Source organism: Schistocerca nitens, chromosome 2 (genome assembly GCF_023898315.1).
Source record: "Schistocerca nitens isolate TAMUIC-IGC-003100 chromosome 2, iqSchNite1.1, whole genome shotgun sequence".
Lineage (NCBI taxonomy): Eukaryota > Metazoa > Arthropoda > Insecta > Orthoptera > Acrididae > Schistocerca > Schistocerca nitens.
Window position 1 is genome coordinate 577,665,865 of NC_064615.1, and position 18,467 is coordinate 577,684,331.

General features: G+C 39.7%; 1 protein-coding gene across 1 annotated transcript; it reads right to left on the reverse strand.

Moving 5' to 3' along the window:
- Positions 1 to 3,859: 3,859 nt before the first annotated feature.
- On the reverse strand, positions 3,860 to 17,413 carry LOC126236625 (60S ribosomal protein L35a). The gene is made up of 4 exons (XM_049946072.1): positions 17,317 to 17,413; positions 16,802 to 17,099; positions 12,757 to 12,915; positions 3,860 to 3,929 (listed from the first exon to the last, which is right to left on the reverse strand). The coding sequence occupies exons 2-4, from the start codon at positions 17,078 to 17,080 to the stop codon at positions 3,906 to 3,908; spliced, it is 462 nt and encodes a 153-aa protein (XP_049802029.1). The 5' UTR covers positions 17,081 to 17,099; positions 17,317 to 17,413; the 3' UTR covers positions 3,860 to 3,905.
- Between the last annotated feature and the right edge of the window lie 1,054 nt (positions 17,414 to 18,467).

Sequence of the window (18,467 nt, forward strand, 5' to 3'; positions counted from 1 at the left end):
TCAAACCCACCAACAAGCAACAGTACCTCCATTATGACAGCTGCCACCCATTCCACATCAAACGGTCCCTTCCCTAGGTCTTCGTGGCAATCAAATCTGCTCCAGTCCGGAATCCCTGAACCGTTACACCAACAACCTGAAAACAGCTTTCGCATCTCGCAACTCCCCTCCCGACCTGGTACAGAAGCAAATAACCAGAGCCACTTCCTCATCCCCTCGAACCCAGAATCCCCCACAGTAGAACCACAAAAGTGCCCCACTTGTGACAGGATACTTTCCGGGACTGGACCAGACTCTGAATGTGGCTCTCCAGCAGGGATACAACTTCCTCAAATCCTGCCCTGAAATGAGATCCATCCTTCATGAAATCCTCCCCACTCCACCAAGAGTGTCTTTCCGCCGTCCACCTAACCTGTTAGTTAATCCCTACGAAATCCCCAAACCACCTTCTCTACCCTCTGGCTCCTACCCTTGGGGAGAGGGTACGGAGTCATTCCAATCCCGTGTGTGTATCGACCTGCCAGCGCTTTCGTTCGGTAAGTCACATCATCTTTGTTTTTAGACATATTTTTCCCACGTGGAATGTTTCCCTCTAAAGACACACACACACACACACACACACACACACACACACACACACACACACACACACACACACACACACACAGAGAGAGAGAGAGAGAGAGAGAGAGAGAGAGAGAGGGTTATTACAAATGACTGAAGAGATTTCACAGCTCTACAATAACTTTATTCTTTGAGATTTTCACAATGCTTTGCACACACATACAAAAACTCAAAGTTTTTTTAGGCATTCACAAATGTTCAATATGTGCCCCTTTAGTGATTCGACAGACATCAAGCCGATAATCAAGTTCCTCCCACACTCGGCGCAGCATGTCCCCATCAAAGAGTTCGAAAGCGAATTTGCTGCACGAATGCGTGAGGATTCTCTACCGCCCAGATTCGCACATTGTGTCTGTTCACTTCACCATTAAGAGAAAATGTTGCTTCATCACTGAAAACAAGTTTCGCACTGAACGCATCCTCTTCCATGAGCTGTTGCAACCGCGCCGAAAATTCAAAGCGTTTGACTTTGTGATCGGGTGTCAGGGCTTGTAGCAATTGTAAACGGTAAGGCTTCTACGTTAGTCTTTTCTGTAAGATTTTTCAAACCGTCCGCTGTGGTACATTTAGCTCCCTGCTTGCTTTATTCGCCAACTTTCGTGGGCTACGCGTGAAACTTGCCCGCACGCGTTCCAACTGTTTCTTTGCTCACTGCAGGCAGACCCGTTGATTTCCCCTTACAGAGGCATCCAGAAGCTTTATACTGCGCATACCATCGCCAAATGGAGTTAGCAGTTGGTGGATCTTTGTTGAACTTCGTCCTGAAGTGTCGTTGCACTGTTATGACTGACTGATGTGAGTGCATTTCAAGCAAGACATATGCTTTCTCGGCTCCTGTCGCCATTTTGTCTCACTGCGCTCTCGAGCGCTCTGGTGGCAGAAACCTGAAGTGTGGCTTCAGCCAAACAAAACTTTATGAGTTTTTCTACGTATCTGTAGTGTGTCGTGACCATATGTCAATGAATGGAGCTACAGTGAATTTATGAAATCGCTTCAATCATTTGTAATAGCCCTGTATGTATGTGTGTGTGTGTGTGTTGAAATACCAAATAAAAAGGGTGTGTGTGTGTTGAAATACGAAATAAAAAGGGTGAGCCCAGGATTTGGGATCCAAATACATCAAGAAAAGATAGCAAGCAGGACAAGGCATTGGAAGTGAACTAATTGTTGAGGCAGTTTGCCAGCATCAAATGGTTTGGGCACATTGAGCACACCGATTGGAAGAAATCCACTACAACAGTTAAAGCATCAACTATCAAGTAGTTTTAAGACTATAGTCACAGTGTGGCCTTTTTTCTGGAAATGTACAAACATACGGCTCTTATTAAATCACTTAAGATCATTGGCTTTGTTTTGCCTGTTTTTAACTACCTCTTAAATAGACAATTACTGTTCTCACTCTTATTCAAGACATCTCCTTTCATAATCCAATCACGGAAAGCACCACCTTTGCACATCAAACATCCAATACAAATGGTCCTCAAACACTAAATGCCAGGCATTTTATAACCTCAATACGGCTAAAAAAAAAATCTCGTGTCCTGGGACACTATATGAGAATGCTTAAGAAACTACAACTGAAAGTGAGACAGTCTGGTTTTATAACATCTATTAACGCCAGCATCTCAAGCCAATGATGGTTTAATCCTTGCTGAAGTGGTGTTTTACCTGACTAGATTAACATTAACCCAATTTTGCTAGTGCTCGACAGAGCATGGTAATATTAATTATGAAATCTGTCATACTGCAATATCTTAGGCCGTGAACCAACTTACAGCATCTTAGGCAACAGTCATCTTAATTACCACCACCCCTACACACATTTTCAGCAACAAAACCACACTATCACTCCTGAATTGTGTGAATGGAGTGAGGAAAAAACTGTGCTTATGTGGCATTTTACTGAGATAATTTAGGACTTATGTATTTCTAATCAAGCTCTATAGGTAAGTATAGTGCCACAACATGTTTGAAGTTTCACAATTCTTGACTCAAATTTTAAACTTGGTAGCAAATGTCCTGTGGCACAAGAATCTTAAGACCCTGCAAGAAAATGTCACAGCACACCATGCACTGCAAAAACCTTCAAAAGAACTCATGGACTCTTGTTTAGGAGGTAGCCGACACTAGAAACTAGTCGAATGAACACTTACTGTTTATCTCAACCTCCAGATGCCCACACACTTGCTGTGGTGTAGCTCTTAGGCAATGCTTCTTCCAAGTTCAGGTCTTGTCAACACATGCAGTGAAATTTGCAGACATTTATGCATGCACTTGCACCCTGACAAGAACCCTGTTGCACCAACAGGTCATGATCACTAACCTTTTCAGAGCCCTCGTTTTACAGAAGCATCACCAAAACCTTTTAGTTTTTCTTACCACAATTAGATTTAGAATATTTAATTATTTTATCTAAAAACTTTATTTAGACACAAAATATTGTTTGTGAGAACTGTACACCCATTTATAAAATTCAAAAATTAACTTTTACTATGCTGAGAAACAGCTTACCTGCATAGAATTGTAAAAGCTGGCAAAATTGTAATGTTAAAATGGCACCAGAAGCATAAATATAGCATAACCTCCATTCAGCTTGCCTTTGCAGTGTTCACAAGCCTCCCACGTTCTTGTTGCACCACTCAGAAATGGTGTGGTTACAGTTACTGCCAATAAAGGTAGGCAGGAAAAGGCAACAGTGTTGAATATTTCAAGGAACCAGTGTAGCAGAAAGGTATGCGTGCAATCACGATGAGTAAGAGGTTGTGATTTTCACAATATTTTGTCCCAAGATCTGGACATGAACAGCAATGGGCTCTGATTGTGCCAATCTAAAATACCGTTTCAAACTAATACATTAGAAAAAAGATCATTAACTGAAACATTTTAGTGTACTTCTGACATTTATATACACTCACCAATTAAATTCGTGTATAGGTATTCTTCATAAATATCTCTTTATACATGTAATGTCAATTTTAATAGAGGTAATTAAAAGAGAGTCAAAACTTGTGGTTTTGCAATAATATGGTAAAGGAATAAAAACAATTATGAGCATTTAGCTCATTGGCCGGGAGACAAATTCACAGCCTCTTACCATTTCATGTTAAAAAGAATGAGTTTATTGATTTGTCACTACACTTTAAATGCGCGCACGCGTGTACACACACACACACACACACACACACACACACACACACACACACACACACACAAAATAAATTTCTTGGGACACAAATTACACAAAAGTGTCTTTATTGAGTCACAACATTAAATATAAACATTCAAATCCGTGAGGGATACAGCATCTGCAAAAGAAGAAAAACAAAAATAAGTAATTACAAACATTAGATAATATTTCCAACAGCTTTCCATTCTACAGTGAGTTACATAGCATCACTTGGTAACAGGCAACTGCCCACAGCAAGGTAAACTAATGACATACTATTAGTCATGTAACAATATACAGATGTGATAAAACCAGCCTGCAACCAGAAAGGATTCATTGAAGCACTTTTAAGTGATCCAAGGAAACCTAAGTACTGGCACAGTGAAATTTGAACAAAGCCATCCTCAAGTGATAATACAATGTAAGTGATATTTCACTCAGGGGAACAGAACCTGTTGCTAGTATCTTATTTTTCACGAAGTTCCAAAGGCTTCCCTGAAATGACTAATGACACCATAGCACTCAAAAAAAAGCCTGCAACCTTACACCAACAAATTTTAAAATTTCAATGTCAAGGAATAAACATCCACCTGCACAAACAAAAAATTAATGTAAATTTGTCAAACCATGGAAGAGCAATGGGTGCATTGAAGACTTCTCTAAACACACATATGACGTTACTGTTATACAATTGTTTGAAACTTTACATTCACCTGTTATAAGGTATTCATGTCCAAAGTAGTAGAATAACCAATTGTAAGCACTGTTACAACCAACTCAGAAAACAAGACTGTTACGCAACAGGTTTAACAAGTTCAAGATCAGCTGTATACAAGTGCATCCACAGAGGCCCACACACTACATACCAAAACAAATTACAAGATCCAATAATTCAAAATTACAAATATTAGATCACTATCATTTAAGATACAAAACACTATGACATTGCAAATCCAACTTGTTACAACATCACACACAAAATATCTTCACAAAACAGACAATTCAATTTTAATAAGATCTCTCAAAAATCAGGACATTCCAAGATTCCACTGATGATCAGGAAGTGTCAGACAGCCTCATGAAAATCTGTAACACCAAATGAAATCACCACAAACTGGCCTTCCTGTTAGCTCAGTCTTCTTTACTGTGCAATGAATGAGTGCATTTCCACAACACTGCCAATGTCTTGTCTGTTTCCTACATTTTCCTCCAAACCTCCTGACCGACACATTCCTGAGAGCATCTCTATCATGTAACTTTTGCAATCCTAATTCCTTGAGGCCTTTGTATTTGCACCATTTAGGTCTAGTACCATTTTTTGGTAATGTATGAATCTGACTGCTTTGCCAATCCCAGTACATTGTGTGCCCCACTATTTGAAGTCACTATTCACAATCTCAACTGCGATGTTAGGGTGATATTCAAGATTTCCCTGCAAATTTCTACATTACGTTGTGATTGACACATTCATGTTTTGTTCCTGGTCATAAAATTTTACTCATGATTTTAAATGTTTTCCTTCTAATATTCTGTATTAAACAGTAATTGTGTATGATGCAAATAGTGCTTCTGGTTTGATCACTTCAGTGTAACATTTTACAGGGAGCGCATTTTTGTTAAACGGAAACTATTTCTCAATTTTGAAATTTTTTTTACTTATGTATTCCTTTGTTATAGCAGGTCCTGAGCTCATTTGTTGCTATTTTTGTATCAATTGTGAATTTAGTTCCTTTTCCCCCAGATGAAATTAAATTCAATTTTCCCTCGCTGCCTGTGTAATATTTCACTGTTTTGGGCATCAATGATGCCACCCGCAAAAAGGTTGGACAATCTAGGTTCCAGCCAGTGTGTTGGTGCTTCAAGTTCCTTAGTTTTTACAAGGGCTTAGTTAAACTGTAATGAGGATAAATAGCCTTTCACTTAATTGCAGACAATCTGTAATTTAAGATAACTCAATCTCAATTCAAGACAAATGGGAAAAGTCACTAATATTCCATGTGACAATGCAGTGCAATTTGGCTCATTCCACTTCAATAAACTTACACATTATGTACAAGCCCCTGCCTTTGTATACTTACAAATTTTTGTACTGAGTAAGAATATATTACTGATTAGATTTTTGAATAAACATGCTACTTGAAAAATGATAAATTCAATGTGTGACTTTGAAAACCCATCTTAAACCAGACGTAAATCATAATTTTATGTGCAGATTCAGCTGAGAATAGGTGTAGGACACACAGCCATGCTATGTTCTGATCTTAGTACAATATAGATTTTAATTTCAGATCCATGCCTGCTTATGGATGAAGTACTTGACTTAAAAGCAGGACAATTTGGCAATTGGTAAACAAAGTAAAATCTGAAAACTGCTTTCTCATAAAACAGAAGTACAGTTACGTAGCAATAAACTTAAACAAAAAAGCAGCAATTAAACAATCGAAAATGAAAAGTCCGTAGTTTTAGCACACTATAAAACTGGAATGATCGTTTTCCACTTCAGACTGTATACTTTTCCAATACTGTATTGTTCAGACAAAGTAAATTTATTGCCTTCCTGATGTTGTGACAGTGCTTTTATGATTTTAAAAGTGTTGGACTGAAATTATCAAGTATGTTTAGTAGACTGGCAACATAAGGAGAAGCACGGAATGCATGAAGCTGAGTAAGGGATCTTTTTTTCTGAAGAAACTTCACATATATTTATCACATGCCTGGCACTGTCACACATACAAGCAACATAATGCCCTGATTGTAACATTGCAGTTGAAACAACTGGAATTTATTCATCTGCTTCAAATGCATTAATTGAATGCTGCAACATCATTAGAAACTGCTTACTTTGTTTCTATTGAAACCAATGAGCTTTAAAACTGCCCCCCCCCCCCCATTCTACGAGGCCCTTGGCAAACCTATCCCGATCAAACCGAATTTGTACAATCAGGTAAGTGAGGACTGTATAAAGAAGCAGAGGCAATAGATTGCCATCAATTCTACTGTGAACATTTCACATGTGGCAAGCAGAAAATGGGTGTTCCGAGCCAACAGAAGAAACGAAGGCATATCCAACACGATCGGCAGATTTAGAGCCACTGGTGTAAAAAACATGGCATCTGGAAACTCCCGTAAGAGTGCTCAAAACAAACAATGGAACACCACTGGAGCAATGTAGGCTTTTGAAACCCGGAAAAGATCCATCTGAATCCGGGGCCGAGGAACTAACCAATAGGAAGTGGTCGGGAGAGAATACAGGAAAGAGAACAAGATCAGGAGATGGAAGTCATGGCACGTAGAAGCGAGGCAGAGCAGTGGTCCACAAAGACAATAGAACAGGAGGGGCAAGCAGTGGAAGAGTAGATAGTGATGGCATAGGAAACCAGGAGCAGGGACTCTCAAATTTAAAGGGGAGGGATCCCAGCATCAACCAGAATACTACCAACACACTTCGTGCAAAAAGCATCACTGGCTGAACGGATACCACGATGGTGAACCGGTTCCAAAAGGAGCAGTGTGGAAGAGGCAGCTGATCCATAAATTTGACAACCATAGTCCAGACAAGATAAGTAATAACCTGTGCAGGTGGAGAAGGATGATATGATCCGCATCCCAACAGGTATGGGCAAGAAAGAGAAGGACACAGTTTACACAAACAGCCAATCTTCAGATGACGGATATGGGGCAACCAAGTAAGCTTGTTAAGACAAAGGCCCAAGACAATGAACGGGGGTCCATGGTCAGGCACTAGGTGTCAAGGTAGCGCTCCAGATCAAGATGGACTGTAGTACAATGACAGTCCGCCCCCGGTAGCTGAGTGGTCAGCATGACAGACTGTCAATCCTAAGGGCCCGGGTTCGATTCCTGGCTGTGCCTGAGATTTTCTCCACTCAGGGACTGGGTGTTGTGTTGTCCTAATCATCATCATTTCATCCCCATCGACGCGCAAGTCGCCGAAGTGGCGTCAAATCGAAAGACTTGCACCCGAACTGCGGTTTTCAATCAAAGCAGATGATCAATCTGACCATCTCTCCCGAAAGCTGCACTCTGGGTATATACACGGACAAAGAAAAAATTCAACACCCAGCAGGGAAGGTGTGGGTCCAAACAGGAGAGGTATGGGACTGGGGTAAGAAAGAGGGAGGAGGGAGAAAGGGAGTAACAGAGGAAGCATTAGAAGTCTGTCAAATTTCTGATGAGTCTCAGTGTAAGAAACGATCCAGGAACTTTTATGTCTTCTTTTCTTTCTTACAGGCTGGGCAATCCGGTGAGTGTGAAGAGTGACGGTTGTAAAAATTAACACATGCAGTTGACAGTGGAAGAACACAGGGGCCCACTAATGAAGTGGGTATTCACAGTCACAACAGAGGGTCTGTCTAACATTGGGAAGACATGTTCCCAAAATGCAAGCGCCAAAAGCACTTTATGGGTACGGGACATACACTTTCACGTCATACCGGTAACATGAAACCTTGACCTTCTCTGGTAGAGTTATCTCCCTCAAGTGCCAGAATGAAAGTGCCAGTATCGGTGCGATTGTCCTTTCTGCACATGCTGAACTACACATGCTGAACAAAATGAATGCCCTGTCATTCCAGATAGGCCGGAAGCTCATCAGTTTGAAGGATGAGGTTTGTATGAAAAATGACTCCCCAGACCATATTCAAAGAATGGTGAAGTGTAATTGACACTGCAACAACGCGAAGAGGATCACAAGTACGAAGAGCTGCGTAAGTAAAAACACCAAGAGAGGAGAAGGAGGGGGCAATAGGGGAGGGAGGGGCACAAGGAAAGAAATACACCCCAGGAGTGAAGAATGGGCCACAACAGCTCAGGGCCCCATGCACAAACTAATGAAAAAACCAAGAGCCCCTGAGGGATAAAGTCTTGGGGTGCAGATCCATCTTTAAATTAGCAAATGAGCTCAGTTTCTCCTGTTATCCTCAAATGTTTAATCAATCTCATTATGAAAGCATGAACAAATGGTATCATGGCAAAGGCAGTCACTAATAATACAGATGCTGGTGTTCTGTAGTTCTTTACCATCAAATCAAACCACAAAGGGGTGTTATGTTGCTTTGCTGTCCCCCAATGAAAACCTCACCCAGCACCTAATGACTTAGTTCTCTGTGAAATATATCAAAATGATGATGCCGCTAAACTTCAAGATTTTCTTGCAGGAAATGGTGTCTTGTCATACCATGACTTATTAGAACCAGTTCGTCTATAAACACTTCCATAATTGCATGACATATCTAATGTATCCCCATCTTTCACAAGATCCACCAAATACTCTTCCACTTCAGGTTTCTCAGGACACTTCACAGCATTGCAGTCTTCTGATACCAAACAGCACACAGTTTCTTTATTAGTTCCTTCTAGTCATCTTTCATGGGTATTGCAACCAACATGAATGGCATTTGGATGCATTACAGAACACGAAAACATTGTGTACCAGCAGGACAACAAGTCTGACGCAAGTTCACAAAATTTTGAATGCGCAATTCACTGCCACATTATTACTTAAAATACGTTCAACACCTCCAAAGAACCTGAGGACTTTGTGTTTGATATTATCAAGCCTTCGCCCCCTCTTGTTTTGCAGGGAATGCCCAGATGCCAGCCTCCATCTTTAGTTTCCTTTCCTGCTTCAACCACTACCACAGAAGCACCAAATTCTTTTGCAGTTTGCTCTATACTCCTGCTGCTATGAGCTGGGGTCAAAATTTGAACTTTGCTGGAATGACTTCAATGATGCACTATTATTTTTTGTTCGGTAATTAAAACGTCTAAGGATATAGATTTCTAGCATTACTTCACAATTCGAGTTTCCACATCAGTGGAGTTCACACCAGCAGCTACTGCTATAGCCTTGGTGATGGAACTTTGTGCTTGCTGAACTTCCCACTTTATGTCACCCATTGAACCCTTTTGCTAATTTGTTTAATCTTAGCAGCTGAACCTCTAAGAGAGGCTTGTGAAGTATTCTACAGAGTAATGAGCAACTGCTTATATGCAATCAGTAGTGAAATTCTTGCTCACCCTAAGGCAACATAGTTACTTATGAGAAAATTCTTACATGCATCTGGGACATAGCTTCTGGCTAGGCTTCAAAACTATTATGCTCTGATTAACAAGTTGTAGTAACAGGCAGGTGGCGGGGGGACTGTAAGCCAGTGTCGGCACCATGGATCTACCCACACCTTAAGTACTGCAGTTCCCATGAAACAGGCAACACAGCGAGCATGTGGCGCTCAAAACAAACTACAATTGGGTGGCAGCTGGCCCTCTACTTGCTAAAACGAAAATCATAAAGTGATTTCAAACTGAGTATAATCAAGCTTCAAAGTGTCCTCAGAAATATCAATTGCCTGTAAATCCTTTCTAACTTTACATTTGTTTTTCCAAAATGGATTACAGCAGGTATTGCAAACAAACTGAAATTTCAAGGTCAGCAGATGTTACAATACGGAAAGTCTGAAATCTTTGTAAAAAAATCCAGATCTAAGCTGTGTCCAGGGACATTTCTTTCCCTGGATTAAGATGTCTGACCACAAGTTACAGATGCTTGTGACAATCAGTGCCATATCAACCACAAAATAATTACCAGGCATTTCTTGATTCATTACATAACGCACACATTACCGTATTTTACGGACTATAAGATACACTTTTTTCTTCGACAAATTGCCTCCAAAATTCAGGCTCATCTTATACTCTAAATTAGCACAAAAAAGGTATTCATATCATATGGGCTATGAACTGAAAGTAACAACATGTGCAAAAGAACATGAAAACAGAGCAGCATTTCAGCCCTCCACCAACAGAACAAACCATTTGCGTTTGGCAGACTAGCAAAGAAGAACTGGAAAAAAGACTAAATGTGCAAATAGAGGACTGAATGCAAGTTGACCAAAACTAGATGACATACTGAAATTGATTCAAGGACACCCCCAAATTGGCACGGGAATAAATACAAAAATGATTCAAATACGCATTCTTAAGCTAGTGTTACAGTGGAACTTAAGGGTGGAGTTAGTTTACACTTAATACAACAATCATTTTCAAGTGCAGAACAATGAGAAAACCACCTGAAATACCACCAGGTGTTGTTCACATACATGAGAAGGGTTAGATGGATGAGGCTGGAATGAAATTATGGATTAATGAGACAAGGGAAAGTGCTTTATTGAAGATTTCAGTTCTTGTGCTAGATCAGTTTAGTCATCTGAAAAATTCTGTGAAAGAAACTTAGACAGCGAAATACATAGTTTGCTATTATTCCAGGAGTCAGTTCACAACTACATCCTCTTGTTTAATAAATAAACCATTTAAAGTGTGTATGAGAAAAGCATGGAACAAATGGACAACTGAGGAAACCAAACACAAATTCACACCAAAGGGAGCTTTACAACAACCTACAATCAAACAAGTGTGTCAATGGATTAAAACAGTTGTGGTCTAGAGGCACAGAAGACACTTAATCCTTTCAAGAGGTAGGGCATACCTAACACTATCTTAAACAGGGTGTTACAAAAAGGTACGGCCAAACTTTCAGGAAACATTCCTCACACACAAAGAAAGAAAATATGTTATGTGGACATGTGTCTGGAAACGCTTACTTTCCATGTTAGAGCTCATTTTATTACTTCTCTTCAAATCACAATCACGGAATGGAGAGACAGCAACAGAACGTACCAGCGTGACTTCAAACACTTTGTTACAGGAAATGTTCAAAATGTCCTCCGTTAGCGAGGATACATGCATCCACCCTCCGTCGCATGGAATCCCTGATGCAGCCCCGGAGAATCGCGTACTGTATCACAGCCGTCCACAATACGAGCACAAAGCGTCTCTACATTTGGTACCGGGGGAGGGGGGGGGTTGCGTAGACAAGAGATTTCAAATGCCCCCATAAATGAAAGTCAAGAGGGTTGAGGTCAGGAGAGCATGGAGGCCATGGAATTGGTCCGCCTCTACCAATCCATCGGTCACCGAACCTGTTGTTGAGAAGCGTACGAACACTTCGACTGAAATGTGCAGGAGCTCCATCGTGCATGAACCACGTGTCGTACTTGTAATGGCACATGTTCTAGCAGCACAGAGTATCCCGTACGAAATCATGATAATGTGCTCCATTGAGCGTAGTACAGTACATACTGACGAAACTAAAATGAGCTCTAACATGGAAATTAAGCGTTTCCGGACACATGTCCACGTAACATCTTTTCTTTATTTGTGTGTGAGGAATGTTTCCTGAAAGTTTGGCCATACCTTTTTGTAACACCCTGTATATATAAAGGACAACAATGACTAAGAAAGCAAGAGAAAGACCAAGGTTCAGATGACGATTTTCTGAGATTTTAAAGTTCAGCTCAGTTTTATGAAATAAGAATTTTTTAGCCTGGCTTTGCGATAATAAAGGGTAAAAGTGTTATTTTTAATAAAATAGCATATTTCAGTCTGTAGTGACTTCAAGTCACTAAAATAGGTTTCTTCAACCACAAAAAATTTCTAAGAGTAAGCTAATCACAAAATAAACACCAGAGAGGAACGTGCAGTTCAAAGAAACTTTCTTCAACAATGATGAAAAACCTTCTGGTAATGTTTTCAACAGCTGCTTAAATACTGTTGTTAATGTAAGTAATTTTCAAGACCTTTCACAGGTCATTTCATCCATGAGTACACAAATTCCGCTTTGTTTTAAACGAAGCTGTCCGAGAAAAAGATATGTTACATTAATTATTGAAACTGCCTATTTGCTTCTTTCTCGGGTTCTTGGTTGGTTCAAATGGCTCTGAGCACTATGGGACTTAACATCTTTGGTCATCAGTCCCCTAGAACTTAGAACTACTTAAACCTAACTAACCTAAGGACATCACACACATCCATGCCCGAGGCAGGATTCGAACCTGCGACCGTAGCATCATCAATATGTACATTAAACTACAATGAAATAGCAAATAACTCACAATTCTTATGCGATGACCCATTGCCTTCGAAGGAAGATTTGTTTTGAACTTTGCTCTCACTGCTCCAGAACATCCATGTGGCCTCGTCACTTTGCCCCACACAGCCCTAACTTTCGTCTTCTTTGTTGATCTTCCAGGCACTGGTGTCTTGTTCTTTGCCTTAAAAACAAAACTATCCTTGTTAAAACAAGTAAGAACAGTTCAGCTTTAAAGCTGTTTATTTTGTAGTTACTATCCTACAGGAACAATTTTTTAACATACACAAATACATTTTTAAAACAACTCACAAATCTAACAAATTCATGCAAAGACACTGTGCAAGAACTTTTCCACATTTAACTCACTAAAATATGCAAAAGATCTGAAGTTTCATTTCAGACAGAATGAAGTGATTCAACACTTAGTTATTTACATTGCAGCAACGGAAATACGGAAGAGTCTGATCCCGCCCGTCTGCTTTGACCCATGACGTCACAAATATGGCGGAAACGACCATAAACCACGATTCCAATATAGTGCATATGAAGTTGGTACGTACAGATTGTGAGGACGGAAATACATCGAAAAAACACACACACACACACACACACACACACACACACACACACACACACTTTCCACAAAAATCCTAATGACACTAATGGGACAAGCGCAGGAAATGGGGTGTTTTTGGGTGGGGGCAAACTAAATATAAACCAATTTAGACACCCACCCCCATACAAAACCACGAAGAAACCAACATCACAAAACTCCACAAATACCACTAAACAATATCATCTGGAATCAGACACTTCCCTTGACCTATATAGTTCAACAGCAGCTTCCAATCCCGTAAATTACACTTCCCTTGGTCTATATAGCTCAAAAACATCTCTCGATACCAATATCAACATACACAGCCACACATTGGTATTGAACACTTCGCTTGACCTGCGCACTTAATTGTATCCGTCATATCCATTCCTGAACATAAACAAAAACAGATTAATTTTACTAAAATTACCATACGATGTACAGCGAACAACACTAAATTAACCTTCACACAAAATCGTTAACTCACTGAAATGAATTCCACTACAAACAGCCGACACCAACAATTCTGGATAATGAGCAAAAGCAAACTGAGCCCATTACACCACACAAACTAAAACCCCGAATATACCACCAGAGAGCACAACAAACCACAACATGATGCAGTGGGAAGTTACAAACACGCCACACTCACAAACCAAACTCCGCACCGTCATGACGTCACACACGAAATCACCCTTATGTCACGGGTCAAGGCCGACGCGTGGGATCGGATGCTTCTGTCGACCCGCAGCAACCATAGTAGACATTAGGATAAATTTAACCACCCCCATCCATTAATTAATCATTGTCAAATTGCCTGTACCATTGTTTCATGTGGCATCTGCACCTGGTACCTTAACTTCAGATATGGTAGGGCCCTATCTGTGGCACATCCATTAATCCTTTCGCTGTTACAGTAGTGAGCTCTCCTTACTTCCCACACTGAGGTGGCTTCTTATGGCTGTGCAGCTTGCCAAATGCTGGTGCCTGTTCCGAGAGATGGCAGTCTGGTCAATATGACATACTTATCCAATTTTCTGAAAACTAACAAGCAAAAAATTTTTTATTTTAGCACATATCTGTGCATCAGTTTGACATCTTCACACAGTAAAGGACTGCAACAGTTACTGTGTTACATCAAACGTAAGTAAAACACCACATGAAACTCAGGATTTTGCAGAGGCAGAAACGCATTGCATAAACTTTGCATTCAGACACCCATAAGAACTGAAGGAAAATCCAAGCAATGCATGCACTCATGTGCACAACAGCTGGGGAACAGTGTAGCATGACATGTTTACATTCACAGCAACAAAACGATTAGCGAGGCCATTGTGACAATACAAAGCAAACTTTACAGGATGTTAATTGTGATTACATAATATGCTGCACACAACTTGCAGCAGTTGTAGCTAGTCACAATGTTAAGTGTTGCCTTTCCTTTATTGTGCTTGGATGCCAGTCTACCCTGTTCCAGGTAGGCCTATTGAATTTTCTGATCTATTAAACATATCTGTGTGTCACCCACTGTTCATCACTTGTGAGTCGTGGTTTTTGCTAATTTTATTGCTACCATCCTTGCATACATATAATAGTCTTTCCTGATTATGTTAATCAGGAAACAATAGCTTGATCTCTAAACAAAGCTGCCATCTCCAACTTTTCTGTGTATAACAATTTTGAACATTTAAGGCAGTCAGAATCCATGAAATTGAAATATGGCCTGGCCCCAAGGAAATATCCTTAGTAGTACCAGGAATTGAACATGCATCACTTGCACAGCAATCATTATAACCCCAATAAATTACAGTTACCGCCCAACAATACCATATGATACTTCCTCTCTCTAAAAATTAACACTGGGAAGTGCATAGTCACAATATACACAAACTTTTCCAATAGCACAGAAATATCAAATACTCAATTAGACATCTAAAGAACCATTTTTTAAAAAAATACATCATCTAACTAAAGGTGAATAAACAGATGACAACTCTTGAGATGAGCAGCTATCCATAATGAAAATGTTTTTCCGAGGATGGGTACACTGTATGGGAAAAAATGTCATAGGTATGCCTACATATGCTATGCTCTTTACCACACTACTCTCTAAATTTCATGAATCCACCATTTGTCCCTGTCGCCCATATAGTGTAACATTTCGAAATCATTTACGGTCCTAACACACCATTGACGAAGTCACTTTATCGTAACCACAACCAGTTCTCAGCATTTCCACAAAATACGGAAACATCCTTACAGTGTGCATGCACACTGTTTACCACCATATGACAGAACGGTCAAATGCTGTTAAAGTTTAATTAATGTGATTCATCAATGAATATTCTTACTTAGCCCCACTAAAGTTTGTTTCATTTCTTACAATAATACAGAAACCACACAACCACAGACATTACAGCAAGAGTAGTAAATTTCATTAACATTATATAATTACAATGTTGTCAGTTGGGTTTAAAGAACTTTAAATTTAGAAAATTCCTTTCCTACAAGTAAATGTATATAAAATTAAGATGAGAATTAAAATTATGTGTACTTAATAATTAAATTATCACAGACAAGATGAAACTCTCCTCCCAACCCAACTCAAGGAGTGTCTCGAGTTGGGTGGTGTGCACGTACCACTGCACATATACAGCCTGCTGCCACCAATGTAAATTCAGCATTGAGTCAGATCTAGCACAGGACATATGTTTTAAGTAGGGATACACTGTTAAATCAGTTTGACAATTTGACTTGTCACTGTGACCCTTGAGTACACCGGTAACTGTTCTTTAGTCGAGTGTTAAGCACATTTATATGAAAATAGCATGTAGGAATGACATTTTACTGACTAAAGATGCTATGCAAGAAGCACTGTTAGAAGAACTCAACTGTAAATGACTTCTGTGATTCTGAAGGTGACAGTACTACAGCAGTTATGGACAATGAAATAAGATTATGTCTACCATGTCTTCAGACAGCAATAAAGAAAATAGTCATTCGCAGCAAGAACTTTCATTATTGGAACACAGCTGTCCCTAATGATCAGACCTGCTAGCTGAAAACTTTTAGTCCGTACTCCAAGAGTGAGGAAATAGACTTATCAATTGAGAACACATATGCACATAACAACCGGGTTTACTTCAACAGTGCCAGCTTCATCTAAGTGAACTGTATATAGAAACACACAATGCTATAATTGACAATTTGCCAAAGTTCGGAAAGCTTACGTAAAAAACTCCCTGTTCACGAAACAATTTCCCAAACAGACGTAAGCCCCTACCTGCAAATTTATCTTCCAAAACATTTCTACCACAAAACTAAGCGATTTTTAACCTAAGTGCTATCCGGCGGATGTCCTCCCACCCGTATTTAATACAATGACTTCCTTAGAAATAGTAAGAACTTCGGGGTAAGAATGGTTTCGTTAAATGAAGTTTCTTGATACAGCATTACAGCCGTTTTCACTCACCTTATAAACATAAACACAGCGTTTACCAACGTAGAACCAGCTGTCTGCTTTTTGACTGCAACCTTCGATTTTCAAAAGGGCGGTGTTCTCGTGCTGATTTCGTAAACCACGCTTGTAGCCTGTGAATATCGCTTTAGCGTACAGTCGACCATGGCGTTTCTTTGGTCGCTTCTTCAGTTTAGGTTTCTCTACCTCCACTTTCTCCTTAGCAGGCTTAACTTTCTTATCCTTTGGTTTCTCCGCACTCTTCGCCTTTGCTGGCTTCTCTACATCAGCCATTTTACGGAGTCAACAAATCCTAAACAGAAAATTAATCAAAACATTTCACACACCTTATAAAACAACGTTACACAAACTTTAAATCAACGACCATCATAATAATTACTATCCCACAATAGAAATTGCTTATTACGGACGCAACTATAAACTATGTGGTACACATTCATACGGTATTTAACAACATTACATATCCCCAATTATTATTTCACACATCTGAAAAATATATGCTCCCTTACCACTTCGCCAACCGGAAATATACCTCTCCTGCTCTAAAGGAAGAACCATGTGGAACATCAAAGATATTCTTAACTGTATAGCTGTCCCACTCAAAGATAATCGTAATAACACCAGAGCCCATGCAAGAATTTTTGTTAAAAATGTACATAGCTTCATAATAACTCAATATAGAAATAATTCAAAATTAACCTATACTAGTCATTAATATTTATTTTAGTTTTTATCAGTGTCTCTATTATTAATTTAAATGAAAAATAATGTTTTTGACTTGACAGAAACTGAAGATCGATTAACACTCGACAGATCGGAAAACCAAATTCCATATGCAACAAAAACTTGCACATAGCCCCCTCGCCCCTCCAAATCTCATCGGACAGTCAACTGGCCTATAGTAGCAACCTACTGTATCGCCCAGGTGGCAAACAAGTCAGGAGATAAGTGCCCCAACTTGGTTCACAATTCTCTGCTGAGACATATAACCAATGTTTTTCAAGCTATGGCAGCAACACACACACACATTCAGAAACATTTCGGCGCTTCTACACAGATACTGGTAGCTGCAGTTGGAGCAGAAGGAATTACAAATGCCCACCATAGTGCTCTATAATTAGTACAGATTAATAATTTGCACATGTAATTGATTGAGAGACTGATTTTTATTTGATCCCATTTGATTATATTATGTACAAGGTGTGTAACTCTAACATGGGACAGGTCAACCGAACCTAATACCTCAAAATGTTTAGCCAATATATTTAAATATAGAGCATCATACTACAAGTTATTTACATACAAGGGTAAGTCAATTATTATCCGCAAAGTGGTTGTAAAATTTTATTGTAATCAAATGGGGAAACTTACAACAACATCATCTTTCGGTACAATCTCCTTCCGTTTCAACACACTTGGTCCATCGTTCTACAAACTTCCTGATGCCCTCATAAAAGAAGGTTCTAGGTTGACCTGCGAGCCAGATGTGCGCCGCTTCTTTCAGTGCTTCGTCCGAGACAAATCGAAGGCCCCTTAATGCTTCTTTGAGTGGACCAAACAAGTGATAGTCAGAAGAGGCAAGATCGAGACTATATAGAGGATCATCCAGTACTTCAAATTTGAGTTTCTGGAGCGTTTCAGCAGTGTTGACAACAGTATG

What these genes read in the sequence shown, in the direction of transcription:
- LOC126236625 (XM_049946072.1), bottom strand. Translation starts at nt 17,080, where the DNA reads ATGGCTGATGTAGAGAAGCCAGCAAAGGCGAAGAGTGCGGAGAAACCA. An exon ending in GCTGTGTTTATGTTTATAAG is followed by an intron (nt 12,916 to 16,801) that starts GTGAGTGAAAAC and finishes TTTGTTTTTAAG; the next exon opens with GCAAAGAACAAGACACCAGT. An exon ending in TGGGTCATCGCATAAGAATT is followed by an intron (nt 3,930 to 12,756) that starts GTGAGTTATTTG and finishes CTTCTTTTGCAG; the next exon opens with ATGCTGTATCCCTCACGGAT.